Source organism: Denticeps clupeoides, chromosome 2 (genome assembly GCF_900700375.1).
Source record: "Denticeps clupeoides chromosome 2, fDenClu1.1, whole genome shotgun sequence".
In the NCBI taxonomy this organism is placed as follows: Eukaryota; Metazoa; Chordata; class Actinopteri; order Clupeiformes; family Denticipitidae; genus Denticeps; species Denticeps clupeoides.
Window position 1 is genome coordinate 23,389,590 of NC_041708.1, and position 25,246 is coordinate 23,414,835.

Below are 25,246 nucleotides of genomic sequence, written 5' to 3' on the forward strand. Positions count from 1 at the left end.
ATCACATTCAAAATACTGATGCTGGCCTACAAAGCCAAACAAGGAGTAGCACCATCCTACCTCACAGCCCTTATTACACCTCGTGCTAGAGGAATAAATATATATACAACCTCGATGTTACCTTGATGGTAACATGAAAGCACGTTGTAAGTCGCTCTGGATAAGGGCATCTACCTAATGGTGTAAATGTAAATGTAGTCAAATACTCAAAATCAGAATAAAACCTAATTTAAGGCACTTAGCAGAGGCCCTAATTTACATCAATTTACACTCCGTAGTTACAAGGACAGTCCCCCTGGAGACACTCAGGATTAAATATCTTGCATTACTTCTTGCATAATGTTTCCATTACCACCTATGTGCTTAGACCAGCAGACGAGCAGAAGGTCCTCCCTTCCACCCCCTTATTCTGTTTTTCCTCTTTTGATTTGCAGCCTGATGATGCCTTGACCACACCCATTCAAGCACCGCCCACAAGGGTGATTTCAGACGACGAGGACATCGGCGAAGGGTCCGGCCAGGACATAGAACTGACCGCTGAGCATGGTGAGGGCTCCGTTTCTGTGTTTATCTCGCAGTCACAGAAGCAGATCTCAGGACAGTCCACATGCCTCACTTAATGACACGTAATCGTGTCCAGACCACCTCCACAGCAGTCGACACATCCGGTTCTGAGACAGGTTCTTTTCAGCCACTTAACACAGGTTCTGTACAAACAAGGGGTAAAAGTGTTTCTCCATTCACATTAACACTGAACTAACACAATAAAACAGAATGTTTTTTTTATTTAAACGTCCAGCAGGGGGCGGTACAAGGCTTCATTCTTCCTCAGATTACTAATCCCTGTGATGGGTGGAGAAATGGAGAAGCTTTTTTATATGAAATGAATACAGTCTTTTTCAGATTTAGCTTTTTAATGTTTTTTAGACAGAATAGCCACACATCTATTAATACAGCTGCTTCTGGTGTGTTAAGACATGTGACTCCGCCCAGTTAATGCTCTCTGCGTTGTGTTTGTGCCGCCACAGAGTCGGCTGATGGAGGGAGGCCATCGGAGAGACGCGGAGACACAAGCGCGCCGCCCGTACGTAGCAGCTCCTCTCCTTTCGTTTGTCTGTGCCTCACCTCGTGCTTACGAAGTAAACAGGTCTGACAGCGTAAGCAGCTCCGCTCATCAAGCACTTTATTAGGAACAGAAACAAACGGAGGGCAGGCCGCACATGGACCAAATTGTCCTGTGGAGTGTGTCCCGCTTCATTGGTGGCCAGATTCTGACTGTGGGACAGTCATCTTCTGGGTGGCGGGCCGCTCTCGACACGACGCCAAACATCCCACGAGCAGGATCTCAGTATCCCTGGAGTGTTTGGAGTGGTCCCACACTGAGGTCACATCTGGTCAGCTGTGGTTCTGTGGTTAGAAACTGACCATCAAAATCTCATCAACTGCAGCAGATGGAACTGGACTTTGTGGTTGAGTTTACCGTGCATGGATTAAATCTAATCATAAACTAAAGGAGAATTTCTGGGAGGTTCTTCATTCCAAAAAAAAAAATGTATAATTTTTAAATGAAGAACTTCACTGAAGTTCTCTTTTAGTCCATGGAAAGCAAGAAAACTGACCCTGTGTGTGAGTGTTTGACTCTTGGATGTTCATGATATTTGTTCCTGTTTTGATAGCTGGCGCCTGTACTGAGAGGAGAAAAAGGAGATCCAGGTCCCCCTGGTCCACCTGGTCCTCCAGGGCCACCTGCTCCATCCCGGCCCTCAGGAGATGCTCTCTCTGGAGGTGGAGAACCAGGGCCTAGAGGCCCTCAGGGGCCCCCTGGTCCACAAGGGCCTCCTGGGCATCCAGGCCTTGATGGGCAGCCTGTAAGTGTTTAAATCTCTTGCAGCATTTTTGCAGATTGTTGATAATTGCATAATATAAGAAAACTGCTCCTTAGAACATCACGGCTTCATTTTGCACAGGCATTCGTCCTGTCATGCAGATCGGCAGTAAATCAGCCCGTGGCCTCCTTTGTGTAGCCGTGGCTAACACCTCAGACCAATGTCTGCGATAAACATCCACCCCAGCTACCCCCGTCTGATGTGTTGTCCAGATCAGTTGCACAATAAACACTTGTGGCCTTGGCAGCGGCGTTGCTTTTCTCCCCGGGTTGAGAACACGCTATCCTTCTCCTCTTTTTTTTATTACCGAGGCTTGGCTTGTCCGGCTTTTCGCTTCATCCGTTCAGTGGAAAAAAGAAAAAAAAGTTTCTTGTTTTTCAGTTCGGGCTCCACATGCTTGATTAATTCGCCCAAAGCAATATGCTGGTTTCCTCTTCTTTTCTTCCAAGTCATACCGAACGCTGTTACTAAAAGTTCTGAAAGGAGGGGAGGGGTGGTTTAAAAGGCGATCAAAACCAAACCAAGGCCCTGATGTTGATGTTGGTATCTATCGGTACCAATGAAAACATCCAGCAAAGTTCATAACATGAGTTGAGTTCATGCTGTTATCTTCGCTTTTCAGGGCAGCCGGGGAGAAAATGGAGACCCTGTAAGTACCATGCAGGTCTCTTTTTTTTTTTATTCTGCTGATGCCTCACTCTGGAGTGATATACACTATAGGCTGACCCTGTGATTTAAAAAAAAAATAAATTACTAGAAATACTTCAAACGAATGTGAACTGACTGATTTTCATATTTTGGTTGTTGCAGAAGACGTCAGGCGTATATTAAGTCAGACTGACATTGACTTTGCTGCTTGAGAAGGTGCTGAGGGCTGTGAATCTGCTGTGATGATGGCACATTTTAAATCCGTTACTTGCAGTGTATCATTACACTTCCGCAGTTAACATTTACTTGAAGTATTCATGTAATAACACTTTTCAAAGCGAAGTCTATAGTCTTATTTAAAAAAAAAAAAAAAAAGGGCGAGCCTGTATTGTATATTTATTATCTTTCATCCAAATCGACATCCCACATGTGCATAACAGAACCTGCAGCTACGGGCCAGGAAAACTGGGACTGAATTTATAATTTGCGATGTTTTCTGCAGAACGAAGAATGCCGAATCGCACCATATCCTGCCCCATTTGGTGGCCGGCCACCGTTAGCTGATTGGACCAGGCACTATTACCTCACCGATCAGAACGAGGGATTAAAAATAGAATGAGGGATTAAACTACAATAAAATAAATGGACCACGGCAACAGTCAGACTCCTTCATGTCTGAGCTTCCGCTCCATTGGATCGTGAAAGCACCTGCACATCTCTGGTCCTAATTAAACCAAGTCCGGAGCGGTTCCCCTGATCCCAGCCCCTCTGTGCACATGTGGGATGCACCTGTGTATGCGAGTGTGTGTGCACTCTGAGCACTTCTGGAGTAAACACAGCGGAGGGAAAGTTTCCAGAACGCTGCGTAACATCACCATCCTAGCTAGTGTGAATGCTCCAAGAATGTTGCCATCATGTTGTTTAGCACAGACATTCTAGTTTTTTTATTGGATGATCCTTGTAAAGAACGATTTTAAAATGTAATGGCCATAATTTATATTTTTACCATATCAGTGTACTTAACACTTCCCCAGAGTCTAATTATAAAGCTGCCTTGTTGTGGTCCTCTTCACATTTAATTAAGATTTTTGGCTCCACAGGGACAAACCGGACCACCAGGATTCCCGGGTTTGCCTGGAGATCTCGGCCCGAAAGGAGACAAGGTGCCACATGTGAACAAATTTAGGTCCAACACTTGTAATGATGACAAAATTTTATAGCTTGTTCCTTTCATTCAGAAGCAACTGACTTACTTGCAAATAGAAACAGTTGCAACCAAAGACTGGAGAATGTGTCCTTTCACAGGGTGATCCTGGGATTGGACTCCCAGGGCCTCCAGGACCTCCTGGAAAGCCTGGATCCTTCAGATACATGGTTTGTACAGTATACTGATTTGGTACATTACATTACATTACAAATACATCTAATAAACCTGTAACTAAATTACAAATAAATATAAATGTAAGGTGTTGGCTGTTCTCAGACCCTGTTATTACATAGTCACTTGGCTCTAAAGCACTTTAAGCAGTTTCCTTTGGGATAAATAAAGTTTTCTGATTTTGATTCTGATTCTACAAAAACTGTTTGACCTCCATGTTTTTTCGTGCTTGATCATTGATAAATGTTAACAGACGTCAGAGTCATTCAGTACATTCTATTAAAGTTCTGGCCCGCTACCAATACTTTGTTTGTTTGTTGGAGGCGTTTGCTCCAGATGAATAAGAACCTTTACTGCTAAAAAGTCATTGAACTCTCATAGCATCTTTGAATACTGTATGAATCCAACTTTCAGTAATGTAAATAAAAAAACATTAATAAATAGGTTCAAACATGAATATGGATGCCAATTAGGGTTCCAGATGCATGTGTGTCCCCTGGCCATTGGCCAATGTTACTTAAAGACGTTAATTGGCCGTTACTGATGTACAGTCGATTTATCGGTGCATCCCTAGTGCCAAGAGTGACATCTTTTCACAATCTGTTGATTAAGCAAGAGTCCTGCTTCTTCTAGTATGGGCTGCTCATTTCTGTGTTTTTTTGGACAGGATGCGATTGAAGGCTCAGGATTTGAGGATTTTGACAATGATGCAGAGATTGTCAGGGTAAATCCTGCACATTTATATTGGAGAGAAATCAGGTCCCAGAAACAAGCCAGACTTATATTTTCTAACTGGAATGATGTCTTTTCTATAGGGCCCACCTGGTCCTCCAGGCCCCCCTGGAAAACCTGGGCCTCCTGGTCGATCAGACGACATCGTTCATGGGCCACCAGGGACACCTGGCAAGGATGGAAAAGATGGGGAGATTGGAAAACCAGTGAGTACCTGTTCCTCCTCTGAAGCCAAGCCATGTGTAAAACAAGCAGTGACCTAGATCCTTATGGTAAACCGGCACAGTGTCTAGTTGAGCTGGCGTTCTGGCCCGACAGGAGTGCATGCCACATTTGTATTGCAGATTTACGTTGGTGCCAATCCGTACTCCCAGGCCCTAATGAATAAATCACACATTTGCCGGAGATCAATAGACGAGTCAATTGGGTCGAATCCATTCCTCATTCTAATGAGGCTCAACGGGTTCCTCTGGGCTTTGCACAGGATGTGAAGATTTTGGAGGAAAAGGTCTCAGCCTCCTGGGTTGTGCTTGTGTGCTCGTGCGTTGGTATGGGAGGCGATCTGTGATAGGGTTGTAATCGTGTTGGTTAGGCCTGACCCGGCCCGAACCATACAGAATCCGCCCTGACAAGTACAGTTTTTCTTTCTTTGCATGTCCGCTAGCCTCCATTTCACCTCCTCGGTATCCTTTTTTCACATCTCTCTCTCAATAAATTGCATTTAATAAAAGAAATTTACATCATGTGAAACACTTTTACCAATCGCCGAAACAAATAAAAAAAGAAAGCCAAGTGATTGTCATACACTGCAGCACAGCCCACGGTGCGCACAATGAAATGTGTAATTTTTACCCATCAACCTTGGTGAGCAGTGGGCAGCCATGACAGGTGCCCGGGGAGCAGTGTGTGGGGACGGTGCTTTGCTCAGTGGCACCTCAGTGGCACCTTGGCGGCTCGGGATTCGAACCGACAAACTTCTGATTGTGGGGCCACTTCCTTAACCGCTAGGCCACCACTGCCCCAAAATTACAAGCTGCAAATCATACAGAAAGGATAGGTACTATAGATTGGAAGTTCGTGTTTGTTGACTGGTCATTTATCAAGCAAGCATGACCCGATTCGACCCGAGCATGGATAAAATTAAATTGAGCCCAATCAGGCTTGGGCCAAAAATTACAGCCGTAACTCACAATGACTGTGTTTAACTGGTGTTCATTGTGGGTGGTTTCGGACTGGTTTCAGACTGGATAGGGTTTCGGACTTGGGTTCACATTCTTTCTTAGGGCTTGTATTTGTTTAACATGGCCCTCACTGCTCTTCGGATCAGTGGACCAGGATGAAAGGCAGGAACTGCACCCCAAACCCCCAACCATGCTGATCAATATCTGCTTGCTCTTGAATTTGCTGCTTTTGCAAATAATTGATTCCTTGGCCAACAGTGAGAACAGTTGATAATTCAGCTGAGACAATACTGACTAATTCCTAGAAATTCAAATTTAATAAAAAAAAAAATCTTTATGCACTATGATGCGAAATATTGTAATTTTGTAGTCGGAAATCTAACAAACTGATCTTTCTATGGCCGCTTCTAACAAACTTTTCAGGAATGTTCGTAAATCACGGGGCTTAGTTATTAAGGAAGTGGCCATCGTAATCAGAAGGTTGGCGGTTCGAATCCCGATCCGCCAAGGTGCCACAGAGCAAAGCACCATCCCCACACTGCTCCCCGGGAGCCTGTCATGGCTGCACACCGCTCACCAAGGGTGATGGTTAAATACAAAGGACACATTTAGTTGTGTCACCATGTGCTGTGCTGCAGTGTTTCACAATGACAATCACTTCACTTTCACTTTCAAAACGTTATTAATACATGCTTCATTGTGGATTATCCCTCACATAGAAATTTGGCAAAATAATTAAAGAAAGAAATTTCAGGGATTTTTTAACCTTGACTCCTTGACTATTTATTTAAGTGTTTATTTAGCTAGTCAACTGTCCAAGCTTCATTTCTGTGATACATGAAGCCAGCTTGTTTGTTCTGGCTCTGTTTTAACAAGATGCTCAGCCTCTGTTGGTGGACCAGACCTCCAAAATGCTGCCTGGCAGGGGTTATGTTTGTGTCAGACAGAACGCCCTGCTCACATTTTTAATTGTGCAGGGAATACAGTTTGTGACCAAAAAAGACAGATTCAGGGCTTTGTCGCTCTGCTAACCTCAACTGTCATCGCCGCTTTGGTTCCTAGTGTTCATTTGCATTGGCTTGGCTCAACGTGAGCTTATTATGCTTGCCTGAGCTGACATAAAGGTTCGAGAAGGGCAATCAGAAGATGGATTTGAGGGCTGCAGACAGATCTGTTGCAATTTGATTTTTGTGATGTCAGTCACAGAGCAGGATGGTGAAAAATCCCTTTCTGCTAAGTGGCCTCAGCGGCTTCATTACTGTGGGAACCAGGCCGTTCCAGCCTCTGGCTGTCTTAAATCTCATTTAAAGTGGAACCAATGGGAATAAAAGAGGTCTGACTCTTCCTATTATTACACAGAAGTATGTAACGTAGCTCATTAAGTCTAATAATAATGTACATTTGCCGCTTTAATGTGATGAAAAGGTGCAGAAAAAGTTTTGTGAGTTTCAGTGTTTCTCACCCAATGTATCTTGTGAAAACATCATCCACATAACTATCAAGTCCAGTCAGAGCAGGGACCAGCCACAACCTTGAAGCTGAAGCTCTTACACAGCACACACATATATGCATTTACATTCCTTTGACCCCACTGCCCCCCCAGCTAAGGATGCTGGGATTCATTTGCCCAGTCGAGAGTTGGAGCCTGATTAGCTGGCCATGCGCCCGACACTGTGTAATACAGACAGAGCGCTGTGTGTTCATGTTGCACGTAGTCTGTGTGTTTGGTGTTTCGCCGTGTCCTACACCAGGCCCCCAAACGAATACATCCAGTGCCGTGCACACACACACACACACACACACATACACAGTATATATGCACCCACAGTCAGGACAGAATAATGGAAACTCAAAGTACATTGAAGGAAAGGGACTGCACACAGGTATGATGTTAAAATAATGTTACGCTTCTGACCCACAAGTCTTAATATTTTACCATTTTTAGACATAATATCATATAATAAATGTATTATATCTTTAAAGATTTAAAAATCGAATCTATTTTCAATAATATAGTAGTAATGCACAGTTGTTAATGTATTGTTCAATCAACAATTGATTATAAATAAAAAATGATTCATAAATCCATCTTTTAACTGGACTCTGCCTCAGTTTAGTGTGTGAAAATGAAGAAGTAATCCTGTCAGTAAAAAAAAAAAAAGATTTGACTTGTGTGGTGTTAGAAGGCTGGGAGGTACAGACCAGTGGGATCTCGGTCCTGGAGCTGAAACCCACTCTTTCTCTGCAGAGTTGGGAGGTGTTGGGGGCGTGGGGGCGTGAGAACTGCCTTTTGATCTGAGACCGGTGCTCGAACTAACAGCCAGTTCATCAAACAGCCGTCACAAATCTTTGCCAAAGCTATCAATTATGAGAGCAAACTAATGCTTGCTTTACATTTACATAACAATAAAAAAATCTGACAGCTGCAGCACCCAAACTCTACTGCTGATATACTGCTCATAAATGTTATATTAATCTGAGTATACTGCTCAGGAGTTTTACATTTATATACCTGTAAGTATACTGCTCAGGAGTTATACAATAATCTGAGTATGATGTGAGAGAGTTTTATATTAATCTGAGTGTACTGCTCAGGAGTTGAGTGTACTGCTCAGGAGTTGAGTGTACTGCGCTGGCGTTTTATATTAATCTGAGTGTACTGCTCAAGAATTTTTTATTAATCTGTGTATACTGCTCAGACGTTATTGATATTGATCTTTCATACTGTTTGCTTAATTTATGGCGGCATCTCTCAGTTTGGTGTTCGTTGTTTAAACCAGGGGGCTGATGGTAGAGACGGTGATGCTGGCGCCCCAGGAGAGAAGGTGAGAAATTAGGGAGAAAATAAATCAACTTCACATTTTATAAAATGGTGTGTGTGTGTGTGTGTGTGTGTGTATATAGACTTCAATTTATTACATTACAGAATCAAACGTTTTGTCAAAACTACACTATGGAATCTAAGACATGGAAAAACAATATAGAAAGAAAACAAAGTATATTACATTAGTCAGGTTCTTTATCTTCATGACTGTATGAACACTATTATCATGATCATGATAGCTCCATGTAATGCTCATTATCATGAGTGAAGGGAAAGCAGCAGCAAAATTCTCAACATTGGAACTGTGGGAAAACCATCCCCATCGGTTGAGAGAGTGATACAGTGTTTTTATTCACTACATAATAGAATTTCATAATTCACTCATTCTTCAGCCTTGTTAAAAAAGATTCATAAATTAGTGTGTGATGAACTGTAGACTAGATGTACACAGTTTATCAGACCCCCATGGTCCCTGCAGCGGGTGTCTGACAGCATTGTGGGACCATACTTCAACTGACATGGAACTATAATGCTGGTGTTCTATTGGTTGGAGAGGATCAGGACTAGTTGTAGTTGTGATCAGAGGCAGCAATTTCCAGTTTCTAATCAACTGGCAGGCAATTTTAGATACAATGAGAAATAAATAATTATTGAAAATTAATTAACATATTTATCGTTGTTTTTTTTTTTTTTTAAGGGCGAGCCAGGCTTGAGAGGATCTCCTGGCCCAAAGGTAAACTCCCAAATGGCAAAAGGAACCTGAAAGTAACTTTTCCTGCACTGTGCTGAGTGCCCTGAGTGGCTTAGCAAGGTCTCTTCTAAATTCAAATTTTTTTTCTTCAAGGGTGACCCAGGCCAACTCGGGATCCCGGGCCTCCCAGGACCTGTTGGACCACAGGGCCCCATAGGGCAGGCAGGACCTCCGGGGCCCCCGGGGCCACCAGGGCCACCAGCTCAAGGCTTCAGACATGAACTTGAGGTTGGTTTTTTTGCAAGTTACAACACATCAAGAGTCAAGTAAGTAGTTACTTGACTCATTTATTTTCTCAGGCTAAGCTTGTTTAATCAATAATTCAATAAGGTATGAGTCTGAAAACGATTTTATATTTTACCATATATTGCTCTGCAGTTTATTTATAATATAGTATGCCTTTATTATAATGGTGTAAAAGGTCATATTTGTCACTCACTAATGGGCTGTAATAAAAAATAAATACAATTTTGCTTTTTTAGGTGATGGAGGGCTCAGGAGAACTTAGTGCAATGGGACTGATCTTACCCACAGGGCCAGCGGTGAGTAGGAAGAACATAGGAACGAGAGGAGGCTGTTCTGCCAACCAAGGTCACTTAAAGTTTACATAATCTTGTCTAGTTTCAATTTGAATGAATACGGGGCTTTGGCTTGCACTAAAGGCTTGCACTCTTTCATAAGCTAAATTGGTTCATTAGTTTGAATGGGCAGTGTGACATGGGCCAAAGGTGTAAAGTCAAGGTCACTGTGACCTGGTGTACATCCCATTTTCATGAACGCAATCACATCATCATTTAACCCTCATATTTTGGGGATCTCCTCAGAGACCAACGGCACTTTTTTCAAACTGGCACATCGTGAAGGATCTATGTATTTATGGGAAGCCTGGGGAAGACTAGTGAACAAACCCCACACTTAGCCCGTACTGTAATGGTGAACTTAGCTCTAGCTTGAAAATAGTGTCTTGAGAGTTCACAGTTATCCCCTGTCTGATCTGACACCAAGGGCTTTGTAATAATGATTGCTTTGGCAGTATTTTGTGTGCACTGGCCTTATTCAGTTTCATGCTTAATTAACAGGGCCCTCCTGGTAAGCCTGGTGCTGCAGGGTCACAGGTAAGAAAGTTTGGAGAAAGGTGACATGCCGCTGGATGTTGGCTGTAGTGTAAATTGGTAAACATCATGTTCACTATTCACAATTCTCTTTAAAGGGTCAGAAGGGTGCAGATGGTCTTCCTGGACAACCGGTAAGGGCTGATAATTCTGTACATATCCACACACATTCCAACATACATACCCTCCAAGAAACATCCGTGTGCTTCCCATTACTTCTTAATTTCCGATGCGTTTCCAATGTGTGAAGGTTACGGGGAAGTCCTGATTTAACTCAAGGTTTTTGATTAGTTGATATGTTGATTAGTTGATCAATATGTTGATCTGATGACCATCAAATGATTTAACCTTTAGGGAGAACCTGGAGCAGCAGGTCCAGAAGGGATTGCTGGAATTCCTGGATTTCCTGGGGAAACGGTTGGTCTGCTTTTAGTTAACATTAAGATGGACTAATGAAATCAGATATGGCATAAATTTTGTGCTGTATGTATAAATTAATTTTTAATCATTCTTCTAGGGGCCACTGGGACAAAAAGGGGACCAAGGACAGAAGGTATTATCAATAATACAGCTGTCCAATCACGCCTGCCTCTTTTATGTTGGTTGCAATTGTGTCCCTTGTCCTGATAATGAAGTTTACTTACTGTAATTCAGGGTGAACCTGGCCGGGATGGACTTGGTCTTGCTGGGCCGCCAGGTCCTCCTGGACCTCCAGGGGCCCTGATGAACCTCCAGGATGTACGACCCAATACATTTATTCAATTTTTTAAAAATTGCGTTAATTGGTAGTATTGATTAGTAATAATGAACCTCAATGTTTGTTCTTAGCTACTGCTTAATGACACGGACGGAATGTTCAACTTCTCAGGGATTTCGGGGCTCCAAGGGCTTGCGGTGAGTGTTTCTGAGCGAAAAGTTTTGTAGTTTCAAGGGAGCATCTGCTCATTTTTTTATTCTGCTCTCCGTTAACTACTGCTATGTCAAGATGAAAGTCAAGATGAATACGTAATAAATGCAACAATAGCTAAAAAGAAAAAGTCATGCAAAATACAGACAATATGTAATAATAAAATCAGCATACAGACAGGTATACAGAAAAATGTTGCACATTAGATAGTGAGGTGGTGAGGTGCCTGTTTTTACAATCTGGTTGTCCAGTACCTCCTCACAGATGGTATTTTGGTTGTGTACAGAGCATGGAGATGTTAATGGCTCTCCTCCTGCATCACTTGTTGTGAGCGTCCTCAATGGATGGTAGCACCATCCTGGTAATTGGCTGGGTTATTTCAACCCTACCCTTTGTAGGCCATTATGCTTGCATGCAGCAGAGTTGCCATATCACACCGTGATACCTGATTTTGTATCTTAAAAAACAGTTTCCATTGGTCTGTCAGTCAACAGTCATAATCTTGAGGCCCTCAGTGATGTTCTCACAGAGAGAATGTCTGTATCAGTTTCTCTGATTTAGCTCCAGAACATGCTGGAATTGCAGTGATTTTGTAAGACTTTGTGGCAAAAACTGGAATGGACATTTTGCTTTTTTTTTCTCCAATCAAAGTTAATTGCAGCATTTTTTGTTGTTTCTGTTCTGAATTATGGTCAAACATGATTACTCGCTCCCACGCGCAGATATCCCTTTTCATGACAAGCCAAATCAACAAGACACCAGCCTGTCATCCATGTTTATCCTTCAGATCCCACGTCAGTTTCATCAGTGAGCAACTTATCAGGAACGCCAAACAAGCGAACGGGATTCCGTCTGGGAAAACCGCACAAACCTCAGATACATGAAACCCTCCCCTTTGAGAATACAACAATACGCCATACCTGTTATTCGGCTACAATCCCTCCAGCAGGAAGAAGACCTTGTCAGAGCGTGTGAAGACAAAGAGCCGACACTGCCAGCTGTCATTCACAGCTTTCATTCAGTCACCGTAATGGTGTAGGCAAAGTCACGCTCTGATGAAAAGTAGCATTTTGCTTGTGGCTAAATCCTTCTCTTTGCTAGAGTAGGCACACATGGGTGACAAATAACTGATTTCTTAATTAACAGACACACCAATGGTAAATCCTGGAACTAAATTTAATTTTACATTTAAAATAAAATCTTTCTAGTTTTAAATATATAAATTAACAAATATTGAAATAATAGTTACAGTGCACACCCATGATCAATCCTGGTACTCAACGATCTTTGAATGTTTAGGACAAAGTGTTGCGGGTCTTTCACTTTACACATTTGCACACCTTCACCCTACACATATTTTATGTTAAAAACATAAAAGTGGAATATTTGGTTATGTTTGCAATATTTGCATATATTGAGGTCTTTAGCAGTTGCTAAAGCATTTCACTGCATATCATACCGTGTATGACTGTGTACCTGACAAATAAAAATTTGAATTTGAAGAAACAATCAGAACAGACTAGAACAGAGTAGAAAAGAGACATGACAATATTATATAAACTATATAAATGAACATGTAATAGCTGTAATAAAAAAATATTTAATACACTTTTAACAGACATGTCCATGATAAATATTTGTATACAACAGTCTTTGAATATTTAGGATAATGTGTTGCCAGATTTTGAAGAAACAATCAGGCCTTGCTCTGAGATTTGAAAAAAAAAAATACATGAGCTTTCGGTCAGAGGGCCTTTTTGCTGAGTTGGTTTCCCTGATTATAGTATATTTTATATTTACACAGTAGTAATGTATACCCTGTATTACAGACCTGTTCAAACCAGGCTTCTTTCACTCAACATGCTTTGCTTATGGATATGCATTATTTATTTATTTATTTTATTGCTGCATGTAGTGGACCTGCAGGTAAGATCATCTAATCTATTGATAGTTTGCCATGCACTCTAGACTGTTTTGGAGTGAGACATGCATCATTTATGTGCAAATGCTTGTTCTTTTAGGGACCCAGAGGTCCAAAGGGGGATGCTGGGATACAGGGCCCTTTGGGGCTAAAGGTAAGGAAGTGTATAATTGTTCATTCATAAGTAATCTTTTGTGTGATATTGTATATACAATGTTAATGGGGTTTCTGAAATTTCCTTAATCCCTAAACCTGACAAGAAAGGGTGTGGAAGTGTTCTTGGCCTTCGCATGGACTATTAAACTGTTTGCAAGATCAAATGGCATCAGTAATGCAGAAAAAACTGAATTGCAGTCACTTCATGTCCTTCGGCTCCATAACAACTGGGTGTGCTTTTCCAGCAAAGCACTCCAGGCATTCTTGGGCTTTTACACGCAAGCGTGAGCTGTAGGCTTCTCTGCAGGCTCCTCCGCCTCCCAGCGTTTTGCCTTTCAGATTAGGATCGGTGAGAAGTGTGTGAAATTGGAGACAACGCTGGTGATTAAAGCGCACCTCTATACTTCTAGAAGCCTGGCTTAATGGCTTCCAGACTCCGGAGTCTGGAATAGACAGAATACAGCGAATCCATCCCAGGCGCGATTCTTATCTCGCGCGATTCTTAGGGCTTCAGGTGCCGTGGAGTGCATGTGTGGTGCATTAACCTGTGTGTGTGACCAGGGTGAAAAGGGGGAGCCAGGGATTGTTATTGCTGCTGACGGCTCTTTAATGAGGGGACCGCAGGGACCCAAAGGGGTCAAGGTGAGTCTTCGTCTTTTGAAGGCTTTCTCGCCATAATAATTGCGGACTTATCAGATGGCTTTAAGCATGGAGGAGATTTTTACACTTTCACTTTCTGCTACGCAGGGTGACAGTGGGGTGCCCGGGTCAGCTGGTGACAGAGTAAGTCTTTTCTATAATGTGATTTTTTTCTTTCCCCTTTTTTTGCTTCCTGAATAGAACAAAGCACAACAAAGGCTGCCCCACTTCCCAATAGCGACTGGCATTTTGGATCCGTGGGTGTTTGCCCCCACATTCTGCCAGATAGTGGCACATAGGAGCAGAAGTAGTGTTGTTTTCGTCAGCAAAATTAACGATGAAATATCTTCGTCAACGAACCTTTTTTAAGCGATGAAGACAAGATGCAATGTGAATGATTACTATAACAAAATATATCATGTAATATTGTTTGTGTTATTTCTTTGTTTAATATCCCATCCGGGCACACAGTTCTGAAATGAGAGTGCGATCTTCGGATGCTCTTTACAATGAAGTGGAAAAGAAAACAGAATAAGTGGTCAAAAAAGATGGAACAAATAACAACGTCTTCCTTGTCTAAAATGTAACAATAATATAGTAATAAGAATGAAATGGGTTTGACTAAAAGAAAATGTTGTTTTTGTCTGTTCTCCTAGGTGCATAGTAAGACTTAAACTAGACTAAAATGGCATCAGTTTTAGTTGACTAAAGCTGGACTAAAATATTTATGGATGAGTTGGACTAAAATAAGCTCTGACTTTTAGTCGACTAAAATGAGTGTGGACGTGACGAAGACTAATAAAAACTAAAATGACAGCTTAACACAAAGACTAGACTAAAATTTAAATTAAGACAGCTTAACAATTAAATCCAGAAGGAGGCACATGCATCATTTCTAATAGGTTTTTTGAAGCCGAGCACCTGCTGCTGATGCAGTTATGGATGTGAGTCCCTCAGTGTGTGTGCATATGTTTGCCCAAACAGGGACAAATTGGACCAGTTGGACCTAAAGGTGAACTTGGGCTGCCAGGCCGGCCTGTAAGTACTAGAAATAAAGAATACGCTTGTCTAGAAATGTATTCCAGGCTTTGACATCAGTAAATGTTGGTGTCACAGCATGTTGACATGTCTGGATGATTTTATTCCTGAATCTGTGTGACACTGCATTGCCTGATATTCATCGCGCAGGGTCGCCCTGGACTGACTGGTCTCAAAGGTGAAAAGGGAGAAACTGTGTTTATACCGGTAAGTTTCTATTATTTAATTCACTACCAAAGTTTAATGTCATTTACAAACTTTTAAAAGTTAGAATGAATGGATTTTATTTGAAATAATATTTGTTTCTTTCAAACGAAATCCTCCATTTCTAGCAATTACAGCTTGGTTGACATTCTAGAGGTCAGCTGTGGTAATTCTAATAATCTAAAAATGTTGAAAGCAACGGATGTTAATTCACAAAAGGCATCTTCAATTTTCTTTTGATCCACGTGGCTTGCTCAGTCAAACATGGTCCAGATGAGCACAAGAAAACCTGCAACCAGATAAAAGCTGAAGCCATGAGAGAAGAAGCAACTAATTAACGAGATGAAATCCCATTACACACTTGATAGTATAACTATCTAGAACATTCTTGGCCCTGAACTCTAGACTTGGATTCAGCATATTATTGGGCTGACGCAGATTGCTTTGCTGCTCAGTTCAACAGAATGTTCAACATTGACAGGAAGTACCTGTGCACACTGCGACCCCCACCCCACCCCAACCGATGTGCGTAAATCATACACACATAAACGCACACACACCACCTGTGGTTCGGCCTCACACTGTTGAAAGCTTTGAAGTGCTCATCTGCTGCCAGACTGCCAGCCCACTGTTGTTTTAGCACTGGCTCGTAAAAGACGCCAGCCCGCAGGTCGGCTGATGTTAATGACATGCTCATGCCAGGCTGTGCCCACTTTTACCTGCTGTGACTCACAAACGGCCTTTCATCCACGCCGAGTACGTTTTTTACTCCCCCTCCGTTACAGATTTCCCCCGTCTTAGGATATCGAGCAGAATTATGGGGTGGAATGTTATATGCGTAATTATACCAATTTTTCCAGGGCCCACCAGGACCACCGGGACGACCAGGAATGTTCAGTTGTCCCAATGGGGTAGGTGTCAGTTCTGTGTAAAAGACTTATTTTTGGAATGAAATGTCTCTTTCATTCTCAAGCTCCCAAATGATTTTTTATTTGGATTTTAAAGACAGTGTTTCCTGTCCCCCCACGACCACACTGCAAAACCCCCGTAAGTAAGCCCTCTATCTCTTCCTCACTACACCGACCTGCATGCTTTTACACACCAAGTGCTGGATGCTGATCATATACTAGTACCACATACCACAATACCACAACAAAGGTTTTGATTGAGTTGTATGTACCAGTGACAGTACCACTAAAACTTTCTTGTTTTTTTTGTTTTTTTAATAATATTGGTAATAATAATATCATACAGTGCATCCGAAAAGTATTCACAGGGCACCACTTGTTCCACATTTTGTTATGTTATTCCAAAATGGATTAAATTAATTTTTTCCTCCGAATTCTACACACAACAATCCAAAATGCCAATGTGAAAAAAGTTTACTTGTGGTTTTGGCAAAAAACATTGAGCTCAGGTGCCTCCTGTTTCTGCAGCGGGTGGATTGGAGTTCACCTGTAGAAAAAACTGTTGTGAAACACTGCAGCACAGCACACGGCGACACAACAAAATGTGTCCTCTGCTTTTAACCATCACCCTTGGTGAGCAGTGGGCAGCACGGAGAGCAGTGTGTGGGGACGGTGCTTTGCTCAGTGGCACCTCAGTGGCACCTTGCCGGATTGGGATTTGAACCGGCAACCTTCTAATTACAGGGTCGCTTCCTTAACCGCTAGGCCACCACTGCCCTGTTGACAGTTCCTGTCAGAGCACAGAAAAATTTCTGCTCCTTTTAAGGTACCAATGAGCACAGTGGCCTCCAATGTTTGGAGGAAACCAGGCACCGCTCATCACCAGCCCAATACCATCTCTACAGTGAAGCATGGTGGTGGCAGCATCATGCTGTGGGGATGTTTTTCAGAGACTAGTCAGGATAGAGGGAACAATGACTGAAGCCATGTACAGAGACATCCTGGATGAAAACCTGCTCCAGAGAGCTCTTGAACTCTTCATCTTTCAGCAGGACAACGACCCTAAACACACAGCCAAGCTATCAAAGGAGTGACCCAGACATGAATCCGATTAAACATCTCTGGAGAGATCATAAAACGGCTGTGCACCGGCGCTTCCCATCCAAGCTGATGGGGCTTGAGAGGTGCTGCAAAGAGGAATGGGCCAAACTGGCCAAGGATAGGTGTACCAAGCTTGTGGCATCATATTCAAAAATATTTCAGTCTGTAATTGCTGTCAAAAGTGCATCAACAAAGTAATGAGCAAAGGCTGTGAATACTTATTTCTCAGCTTTTTAAATTTTTAATAAATTTACCAAAACACCAAGTAAACTTTTTTCACATTGGCATTATGGGGTGTTGTGCGTAGAATTCTAAGGGAAAAAAAATATTAATCAGTTTTGGAATAGGGCTGTAACATAGCAAATGTGGGAAAAGAGATGCTCACTTTCTGGATGCAGTGTAAACTAACAGTACCATATGTGGCATTGGAGCAGTGGTGGCCTAGTGGGTAAGGAAGCGGACCCATAATCTGAAGGTTGTGGGTTCAAATCCTGAGACATCAAGGTGCCACTGAGCAAGGTACTGTCTCCCCACACTGCTCCGTGGGCACCTTTAATGGCTGACTTTGCAAATCAACATAATGTGGCCCTGCCTCTTAACACCCCCAAGAGTCAGCTTTGAAGAAAAATCATGCTCACATCCAAACATCTGCGCGTCCTTCCAGACCTGTTTTGTAACTCATCTGCCAACATCCATAAAACGTAGTTGCGATGACGCTGTGCTTTGTGCCTGCTGTACACCAGACATAGATGTTGCGTGTATCAGAGCAACATCTGCTTTCCCCTCTTGCAGGAGTTCCATATTAATATTGTCAAAATTATATGGCTTTCAGGATAATTCCTGGTTATGAGATTAACTGTGTCATTGTTGTTTTTGTAAATTATTTCAGGTTCATGGCAATTCTAAAGAAGGTAAGGATTGTTCAAATTGAACAATTGAAATTGGGTCAAAACTGCATTTATTAACATTTTGCTTGTTTATTTCATTGGAAAAGGCTGTCATGGCCCTGTAGGTAATTTAGAGATGGCATCAGGTTTGATAGAAAATTAAATTGAAAACCTTCAAAAACCATGACCAGAAATTGTAAATGACTATGGTATCTGGAAGACGCTACTAATTAATGGATTATCTGAGTAAATATAATGAGGCCCAACAAGTCTCCCCAATTCCAGTCCAGACCAACTCCTTGACCCACACGCCATCAAACTGTTCAACTCCTCATTGGGGACGAGGAGGAGCAGGAACGATAAAACTTGCCGAAATCAGACTAGTTTAGAATCTCGTGCATCACCATGTTGGTTCCACTTTATTGTTATTTTGAACAATTCATCTGTGATTGTTTCTTATTAATTTGGGAAAATTTCCATTCAAGCTTCTGTAATGTTTTTTAATGGAAAACTATCAAAATGACCCTACATTTTTAATGGTAGTGTATGTTAATGACATCATCTGCATGACCGTTACACGTCTTATTTCTCTTATTATTACAACATATATTCTCCTTAGATTTTTTCTCTCTTTCTGTCTATTTCTTTTTACCTATAGAGGGCGCTGACTGTCTGTACACTGGTGCCAAAGGCGAGAAAGGGGAGAGGGGCTTCCCAGGACTGCCAACATCCTCCTGTATGTCATTACACCCACATCACCTCCAGCACCCACTCTCCTGTCAAATGCACTCTCAATATTTAATGTCCATCGGGTCCATGCACATACCAAATATTTCCAGCCAGCGCCACATTCAAGAAGCAGAAATCGATTGGCAGTTTCTGTTGTATGATTTATGGGCACGGCATTGTGACCTGACTGGATCTGAGGTGAATGAAGGTGTCCTCCAAAGAAAAAAAATTCTATATATTCTACTGCAGCAGCCATTATGCCATGACAATATTCAGTGTCTTCATATCCATCTTCTAGTTCAGCATTAATGTTTTATGAATTTTTGTATTTGAATGTAATGGCACGGCCTTATGTTTCATTGCAGTTACTCTCCTTCCCAAAGGATACTCGGTGAGTTTGATTTACTTTGTTTTCATTTTATTATTTTATTAATATGCATCTGGCCTCTTCTGATGAGATAATTAGATGTTGTATTTATGTCTTTGGGGTTTGTGTGTGTTTGGCAGGGAGAGAGAGGTGACCTGGGCTTTCGTGGCGAGAAGGGTCAGAAAGGCGAGACAGGGATCCCGGGCCTACCTGGTATACCAGGGCGTGCCGGTCTGGTGGTGAGTTGAGAATTACACTGGTCTGCTCTTTAATCCATCTTCTCTTCTCCCCTCCGCATCTATCTCTCGCTGTTACTGTTATCTGCTGTGGCCTTCTCAGACTCTCTTCCAATTCCCTCCTCTCTTGTTGTAGCGTTCCAAGAGACCATTTTCATGTTCCATTGTGCTTGAGAGCATTTGGTTCTGTTCAACTGCCAAAAAGTAATTCCTGCAAAAAGATTAATTCATCAAATATTAGCGAGAACTAGAGCTTTGTAAGCCGCCAAGCCTATTACTGAGATGAAAGAGAATGCGATTAAGAAACAAACCCAAAAGACACTGATGCTGATAATTGCTTTAAGCCAAGATGGAGATTTCTCCAATTCTTGTTTGAAGAAAGTAAAAAAAAATCTATTAAGATATGCATGGTACATAAATTATTTTTTGAAACAGATGGAATTTTTCGACTTAATGTGTGGCTATGTGTGGATGTCACGAGGCGCAATGCAGGGAAAGACTCAACTCCAGGGAACAAACAAGCGTTTAATACAAGCGTTTTGCATTTCTGCAACTCTTAGTCGTGGCATTTTCAATAAAATTGTACGTAATGTAATGGAACTATTTTCATAGGCTATACCAAATTTCACATTTTTATCTTGTTATAGTAATTTTATTACTCTATTCATATGCAAACCAACGGGTTATACAATGGCAGAATCATTTGAAAACATGAATTGTAGATTTGAACTTAAGTGGTTTTTCTAGGGGCCCAAAGGAGAATCTGTTGTTGGTCCCCGTGGATATCCCGGCTCACCAGGCCTCCCTGGGGTGACTGGATTTGGAAGAGATGGTCCTGCTGGCCCCCCAGGACCACCAGGACCTCGTGGACCGCCGGGTTATGGCTCCGGTGAGAACGTTTGATGACAGGAGTTTTTAAAAAGAGTTTAACCTTACTATAAACTTGAAAAAGAAGACTATAATGGTGTGAAATTTATGATGACTTTATTGTGCCCAATCATTATAGCTGTCACCATCCCTGGACCACCGGGACCACCCGGACCAAGAGGAGCTCCAGGCATTGCTGGGGGCTCTGGAGCGGTAGGAAGGACATTGCCATGCATGGCTGTTTTTTCCACCCACACACACACACTCACACACACTGCAAACAGAGGGTGTATTATGATCATAGGTGAATATCTCCCCTGTTGCCCTGCTGCTCTCTGGGGCAGTGGTGGCCTAGTGGTTAAGGAAGCGGCCCCGTAATCAGAAGGTTGCCGGTTCAAATCCCGATCTGCCACTGAGGTGCCACTGAGCAAAGCATCGTCCCCATACACTGCTCCCCAGGCGCCTGTCATGGCTTCCCACTGCTCACTCAGGGTGATGGGTTAAATGCAGAGGACAAATTTCACTGTGTGCACAGTGTGCTGTGCTGCCGTGTATCACATGTGACAATCACTTCACTTTCAAACACATATTTATTCTGTGTATATTCAGCATTTTTCCCAATGCAATCGTCCTGGATAGAATAATAAGACATTTGTGTTGTAGGTGAAGACGTTCGCAAGTCTTCAGGCCATGACTCAGCACTCTTACCTGGATCTTGATGGGACGCTGTACTTTGTGACTGAAACTACCAAACTTTACCTCAAAGTCCCACGAGGCTGGAAAGAAATTGTGGTAATTAACATGTCCCCATGTGCACCACTGTTTAAATAGAGAGCAGAAATCATATATTTATTATGATGCAATCGCCCAATGGTGGTGATTTCCGCTCACTGTGAGTTCTAATATTTTTCATAATATTACTATTTCATAATGATGTCTTTTCCTTGCACGATCTATGAAATAGGTTTCCTTCTTTTAAGACATATGCGTAAGATATTACTAAACTATTTCTAGGCTTTAAATAACATTAAAGTGAACAGAAACAAGACTGATGTTAATGGCAATTATTTTCATATTCCTCATATATATCCAACAAATGTGCATTCCATTTGCATATTAGAAATTTAGTTTGCCTACAGTAACATTGTTTATGTTTGTTAATGTTTTAAACCTGCGTATAACCTTGTCATTACCCACTGAAATTGCTACTCGTCGCTACTCGTGCTGCATAATGCTTTCGCTGTACAGTACCCGCTGTAAACCTGTCACTATGGTAACATTACTGCCTATTGCTCCATTATTTTCATATTGAGTCTAATCCGAAAGCTCTTTAACATCCTCCTCTTCACAGGAACATTAATTAGCCAAATATGACTGCTGTTAGAAGGCTTAGTTTGAAAATCTTTCATTATTTGAGGTGTTAATGAGAAAGAAATGTAGCGCTAATGGATCGATAAAAACATTGTGAGTTGCTCCCATAAATTTGCAATTAAACTTATTATTGTTGTTGTTCTATGTCCTCTCTCTGTATCTCTTGTACTCTGTCTCTCTCCATCCACTCATCCTCTCAGCTTGGGCAGTTGCTTGAGGTCCAGCTCTCCCCGGTCATTCCTCAAGATGAGGTAAATTCTGCTTATTTAAATCTATGCATCAGTAATAATAATGCTACATAAGAATACATTTTATTTATAGAGCACTTTTAAAGATATGCAAAGTCACTTTACATTATGATATTAAAAACACATGCATATTACCAAAAGGTCAAATCCCAGCAATATTTGTGGGCAGGGGGTAGCGTGCACAAAAATAGCATTGAACATCAGAATTGCAAATGTAATTTTAAAAATATATGGTTAAGTTTAAGTAAAGTGCTAATGGTGACCTTCTGTTCAGGCAAGACCAAGGTCTGTGACCCAGAGCTTCAGCCACGCCCCCCAGATCTACGACGGCAGAGCGGTAAGCGGGAAAGTAAAACATGCTGCCTAATGCACTGTTTAAAAAATGTTTTAATGCTCATTTGTTTTTCCATTTAAACATCTGTGTATGATAGTTGTTGATATTAATGGGTACAGAGCAAAATTGACAATTAATCAAAGTCCATATCCTCATAATTTCTGCCTGTGTGTTCAAAAAACAAAGACAAAGAAAGAAGAAAACATGTAATTCTGCAGTTGTTATGACTTGGTGAGAAACCAGTGCTATAAAAAAATCATTTGCTTGTCTCCTGCCAAGCCTCAAAATGAACAGGAGTCAAAATGTCATTTCCCTGTGGTTGCCAGCTCTCCAGTTTTAGACCAAATTGCCTGGCGATCCGTCTTCTCTTGCTGTGAGCCTTCGCTGGCCTGTCTAGGTTTATTTGAGCAGCTCAGTCACTTGTGAAAACCCAGGAGATCGGGCTGTACTCCCAGGTGGAGATGCACCTCCATTCCACTCCGCAGATATTTGAAATGCCTGGGTTCAGGAAAAAGAAGTGCCTAGCTGAAACTTGAACTGGATTTGAATGACTGGACCAGCCTCTTTGTTGGCGAGATGTGCCAATCAGCAGTGCATCCTGTGATCTAAATACTTTGGCCACCTTCTGCTTTCTCAGCATGCACAGTCAATTTTAAGTCAATTTCTACAGTAAAGAGCATGTCTTTAGTGGGAATCTATTCTTAGGGACATGGCAATAACTGGAGATCAAAGATGGTTGGACAAATTCAGCTGAAGAGACAAACAAAGAAAGTCTTAGAACACCACAGTGCAACACAATATGGTTAACTTTTGCGATATTCTGAAATGGACCCAGATACCTCTTGTTCCTCTAGATTGACAGTTTCATGCAGAGTGCCTGGTGGACCTTTAGATAATTTTAGGTCTGACCTCTTTCTTCTCCAACATATACCTTCTTGCAGCTCAGACTGGTGGCACTGAATACACCTGTGGCCGGGAGCATGGGTTCCCTGTCCGGTGCAGACCAAGCATGCCGGACCCAGGCTAAAGCGATGGGAATACGGGACCAGTACAAAGCATTCCTCTCCAACCATCTCCAGGACCTGGCTGAGGTCATCCATCCTCATTTCCGCAGGAACGTGCCTGTCATCAACCTCAGGGTCAGTATCAATGGCCAATATAGGTCTATATACTGCACATATTGCACCAAAATATGAAGCTAAAGCATAACGTTTGCATGTTGATGTGTAAAAAAAAGATGAAGAATATATGTTGGTTTGAAATGTTCTCTGCTCATAGTGCAAATGCTGAAGGCTGAATTGTGACCATGATCATTGTTCTTTGAATCCTCTTGAATAGGGCGAAGTTCTGTTTGAGAACTTTGAGCATATCTTCACCAAAAGCAGTGTTCTTCCAATCGGCATCCCGCTCTATTCCTTCGATGGACGAGATGTGATGAACGATCCTTTCTGGTAAGTGGCATGGCTTAAGTCAACTGGGTTCAAGTTCACAATGGATGCCAACGGCAGTCAATTTCAGGCTCTGTTTTTGTGCGTTATTGACACTTAGGAAGCCTACATTAGACTGAAAAATAATGACACTGCCAAATGTTCTGGTTGTCCTGGTGGGTTGAGCTCTAAAGTGACACCTTGTTCTGTGGTCTTCTGACTTTTTATCTCAGTCACACAGTTTTGCAAGATTCAACTCTGCAAAAGCATCCTACGCCACAACCCCCCCCCCCCCCACAAACTAGGTGCAGAGCAGAATGAAAACAAGCCAGTGATATAAAAAGATGATTTCGAAGTGTCAGTGTCATGGTGGCTCCATGCAGAGCTGTGTTTTCTGCACATTCTACCCTCTTTCAACTGCACTCTGTTTATGCCGCCCTTGCGCCGTCTTTCCATTCATTTCCACTCATGCGGCAACAGGTTAAATATAACCTCCGTCCTGATACACTATGTGGGGAGGAGACGGCAGACTAGCAATTGTGGGTTTTCGGGTCGTCTTTTTATTGCAGTTTATGAACTCTTTTGTGGTGTCTCACGTTTCAGAACCAATTTTTTTTTGTCTCACATGCCCCTTACAATAAACGTATTTGATAGCATGTTTATTACCATCGCAGCATAATTAAACCCAGCCATTGGTCAGAGATTGAAAGAAAAGCCTTCAAAAAGTCTTAAGTTCCCGGCTAATGCAAATGTGCTTCAACTGTGCCCCGTAATCAGAAGGTTGCCGGTTCAAATCCCGTTCCGCCAAGGTGCCACTGAGGTGCCACTGAGCAAAGCACCGTCCCCACACACTGCTCCCCGGGCAACTGTCATGGCTGCCCACTGCTCACTAAGGGTGATGGTTAAAAGCAGAGGACGCATTTCATTGTGTTACCATGTGCTGTGCTGCAGTGTGTCACAATGACAATCACTTCACTTGAACTTAAATCAGGTGTTTGGCACCATGTGTACCTCCGTGTAACCTTTGTTTTATAACAAACAGTTTATTCTCTGCAGACTAAATTACAATTTCTAGGCCAAGGCTCAATACTTTGGAACATTACCCAATAACGAATGATAACATTTTAGTGTTTGCAATGAATAGACATACTCTTTATTGCCATATTTACTGTCATATACCAGTCTGTGTACATGCAAAACTTTCAAGGTCTGTAGATGTTATACAATGCACATTCTAAGCATCTTATTTAAATGTTCTCTAATTTTAATACATTGATGTCTCAAAGTGCCAAGTTACATAATGTAATGACAGTGGCATCCTCAGTCACCAGGGCAATCTGGATCCATCACCTGTGAGTGCAGGCTTGCTTAACTTAACTTAAATGTAACATGCA

General features: G+C 42.0%; 1 protein-coding gene across 1 annotated transcript in view; it reads left to right on the forward strand.

Annotated features, from left to right (window-relative positions):
- col15a1a (collagen, type XV, alpha 1a) overlaps nucleotides 1-25,246 on the forward strand; it is a 58,226-nt gene that overhangs the window by 31,865 nt on the left and 1,115 nt on the right. The window contains exons 6-41 of the mRNA XM_028968835.1: nucleotides 435-546; nucleotides 1,029-1,084; nucleotides 1,677-1,868; nucleotides 2,509-2,535; nucleotides 3,635-3,697; nucleotides 3,840-3,908; nucleotides 4,580-4,636; nucleotides 4,728-4,850; nucleotides 8,606-8,650; nucleotides 9,347-9,382; nucleotides 9,494-9,628; nucleotides 9,883-9,942; nucleotides 10,480-10,515; nucleotides 10,611-10,646; nucleotides 10,867-10,929; nucleotides 11,030-11,065; nucleotides 11,167-11,250; nucleotides 11,341-11,406; nucleotides 13,441-13,494; nucleotides 14,058-14,138; nucleotides 14,244-14,279; nucleotides 15,120-15,173; nucleotides 15,324-15,380; nucleotides 16,238-16,288; nucleotides 16,383-16,424; nucleotides 18,276-18,297; nucleotides 18,932-19,009; nucleotides 19,368-19,393; nucleotides 19,510-19,608; nucleotides 20,353-20,494; nucleotides 20,612-20,685; nucleotides 21,136-21,264; nucleotides 22,044-22,094; nucleotides 22,366-22,428; nucleotides 23,367-23,564; nucleotides 23,764-23,876. Coding sequence (XP_028824668.1) covers nucleotides 435-546; nucleotides 1,029-1,084; nucleotides 1,677-1,868; nucleotides 2,509-2,535; nucleotides 3,635-3,697; nucleotides 3,840-3,908; nucleotides 4,580-4,636; nucleotides 4,728-4,850; nucleotides 8,606-8,650; nucleotides 9,347-9,382; nucleotides 9,494-9,628; nucleotides 9,883-9,942; nucleotides 10,480-10,515; nucleotides 10,611-10,646; nucleotides 10,867-10,929; nucleotides 11,030-11,065; nucleotides 11,167-11,250; nucleotides 11,341-11,406; nucleotides 13,441-13,494; nucleotides 14,058-14,138; nucleotides 14,244-14,279; nucleotides 15,120-15,173; nucleotides 15,324-15,380; nucleotides 16,238-16,288; nucleotides 16,383-16,424; nucleotides 18,276-18,297; nucleotides 18,932-19,009; nucleotides 19,368-19,393; nucleotides 19,510-19,608; nucleotides 20,353-20,494; nucleotides 20,612-20,685; nucleotides 21,136-21,264; nucleotides 22,044-22,094; nucleotides 22,366-22,428; nucleotides 23,367-23,564; nucleotides 23,764-23,876 — 2,666 coding nt within the window. The remainder of the gene's footprint in view (nucleotides 1-434; nucleotides 547-1,028; nucleotides 1,085-1,676; nucleotides 1,869-2,508; nucleotides 2,536-3,634; nucleotides 3,698-3,839; nucleotides 3,909-4,579; nucleotides 4,637-4,727; nucleotides 4,851-8,605; nucleotides 8,651-9,346; nucleotides 9,383-9,493; nucleotides 9,629-9,882; nucleotides 9,943-10,479; nucleotides 10,516-10,610; nucleotides 10,647-10,866; nucleotides 10,930-11,029; nucleotides 11,066-11,166; nucleotides 11,251-11,340; nucleotides 11,407-13,440; nucleotides 13,495-14,057; nucleotides 14,139-14,243; nucleotides 14,280-15,119; nucleotides 15,174-15,323; nucleotides 15,381-16,237; nucleotides 16,289-16,382; nucleotides 16,425-18,275; nucleotides 18,298-18,931; nucleotides 19,010-19,367; nucleotides 19,394-19,509; nucleotides 19,609-20,352; nucleotides 20,495-20,611; nucleotides 20,686-21,135; nucleotides 21,265-22,043; nucleotides 22,095-22,365; nucleotides 22,429-23,366; nucleotides 23,565-23,763; nucleotides 23,877-25,246) is intronic.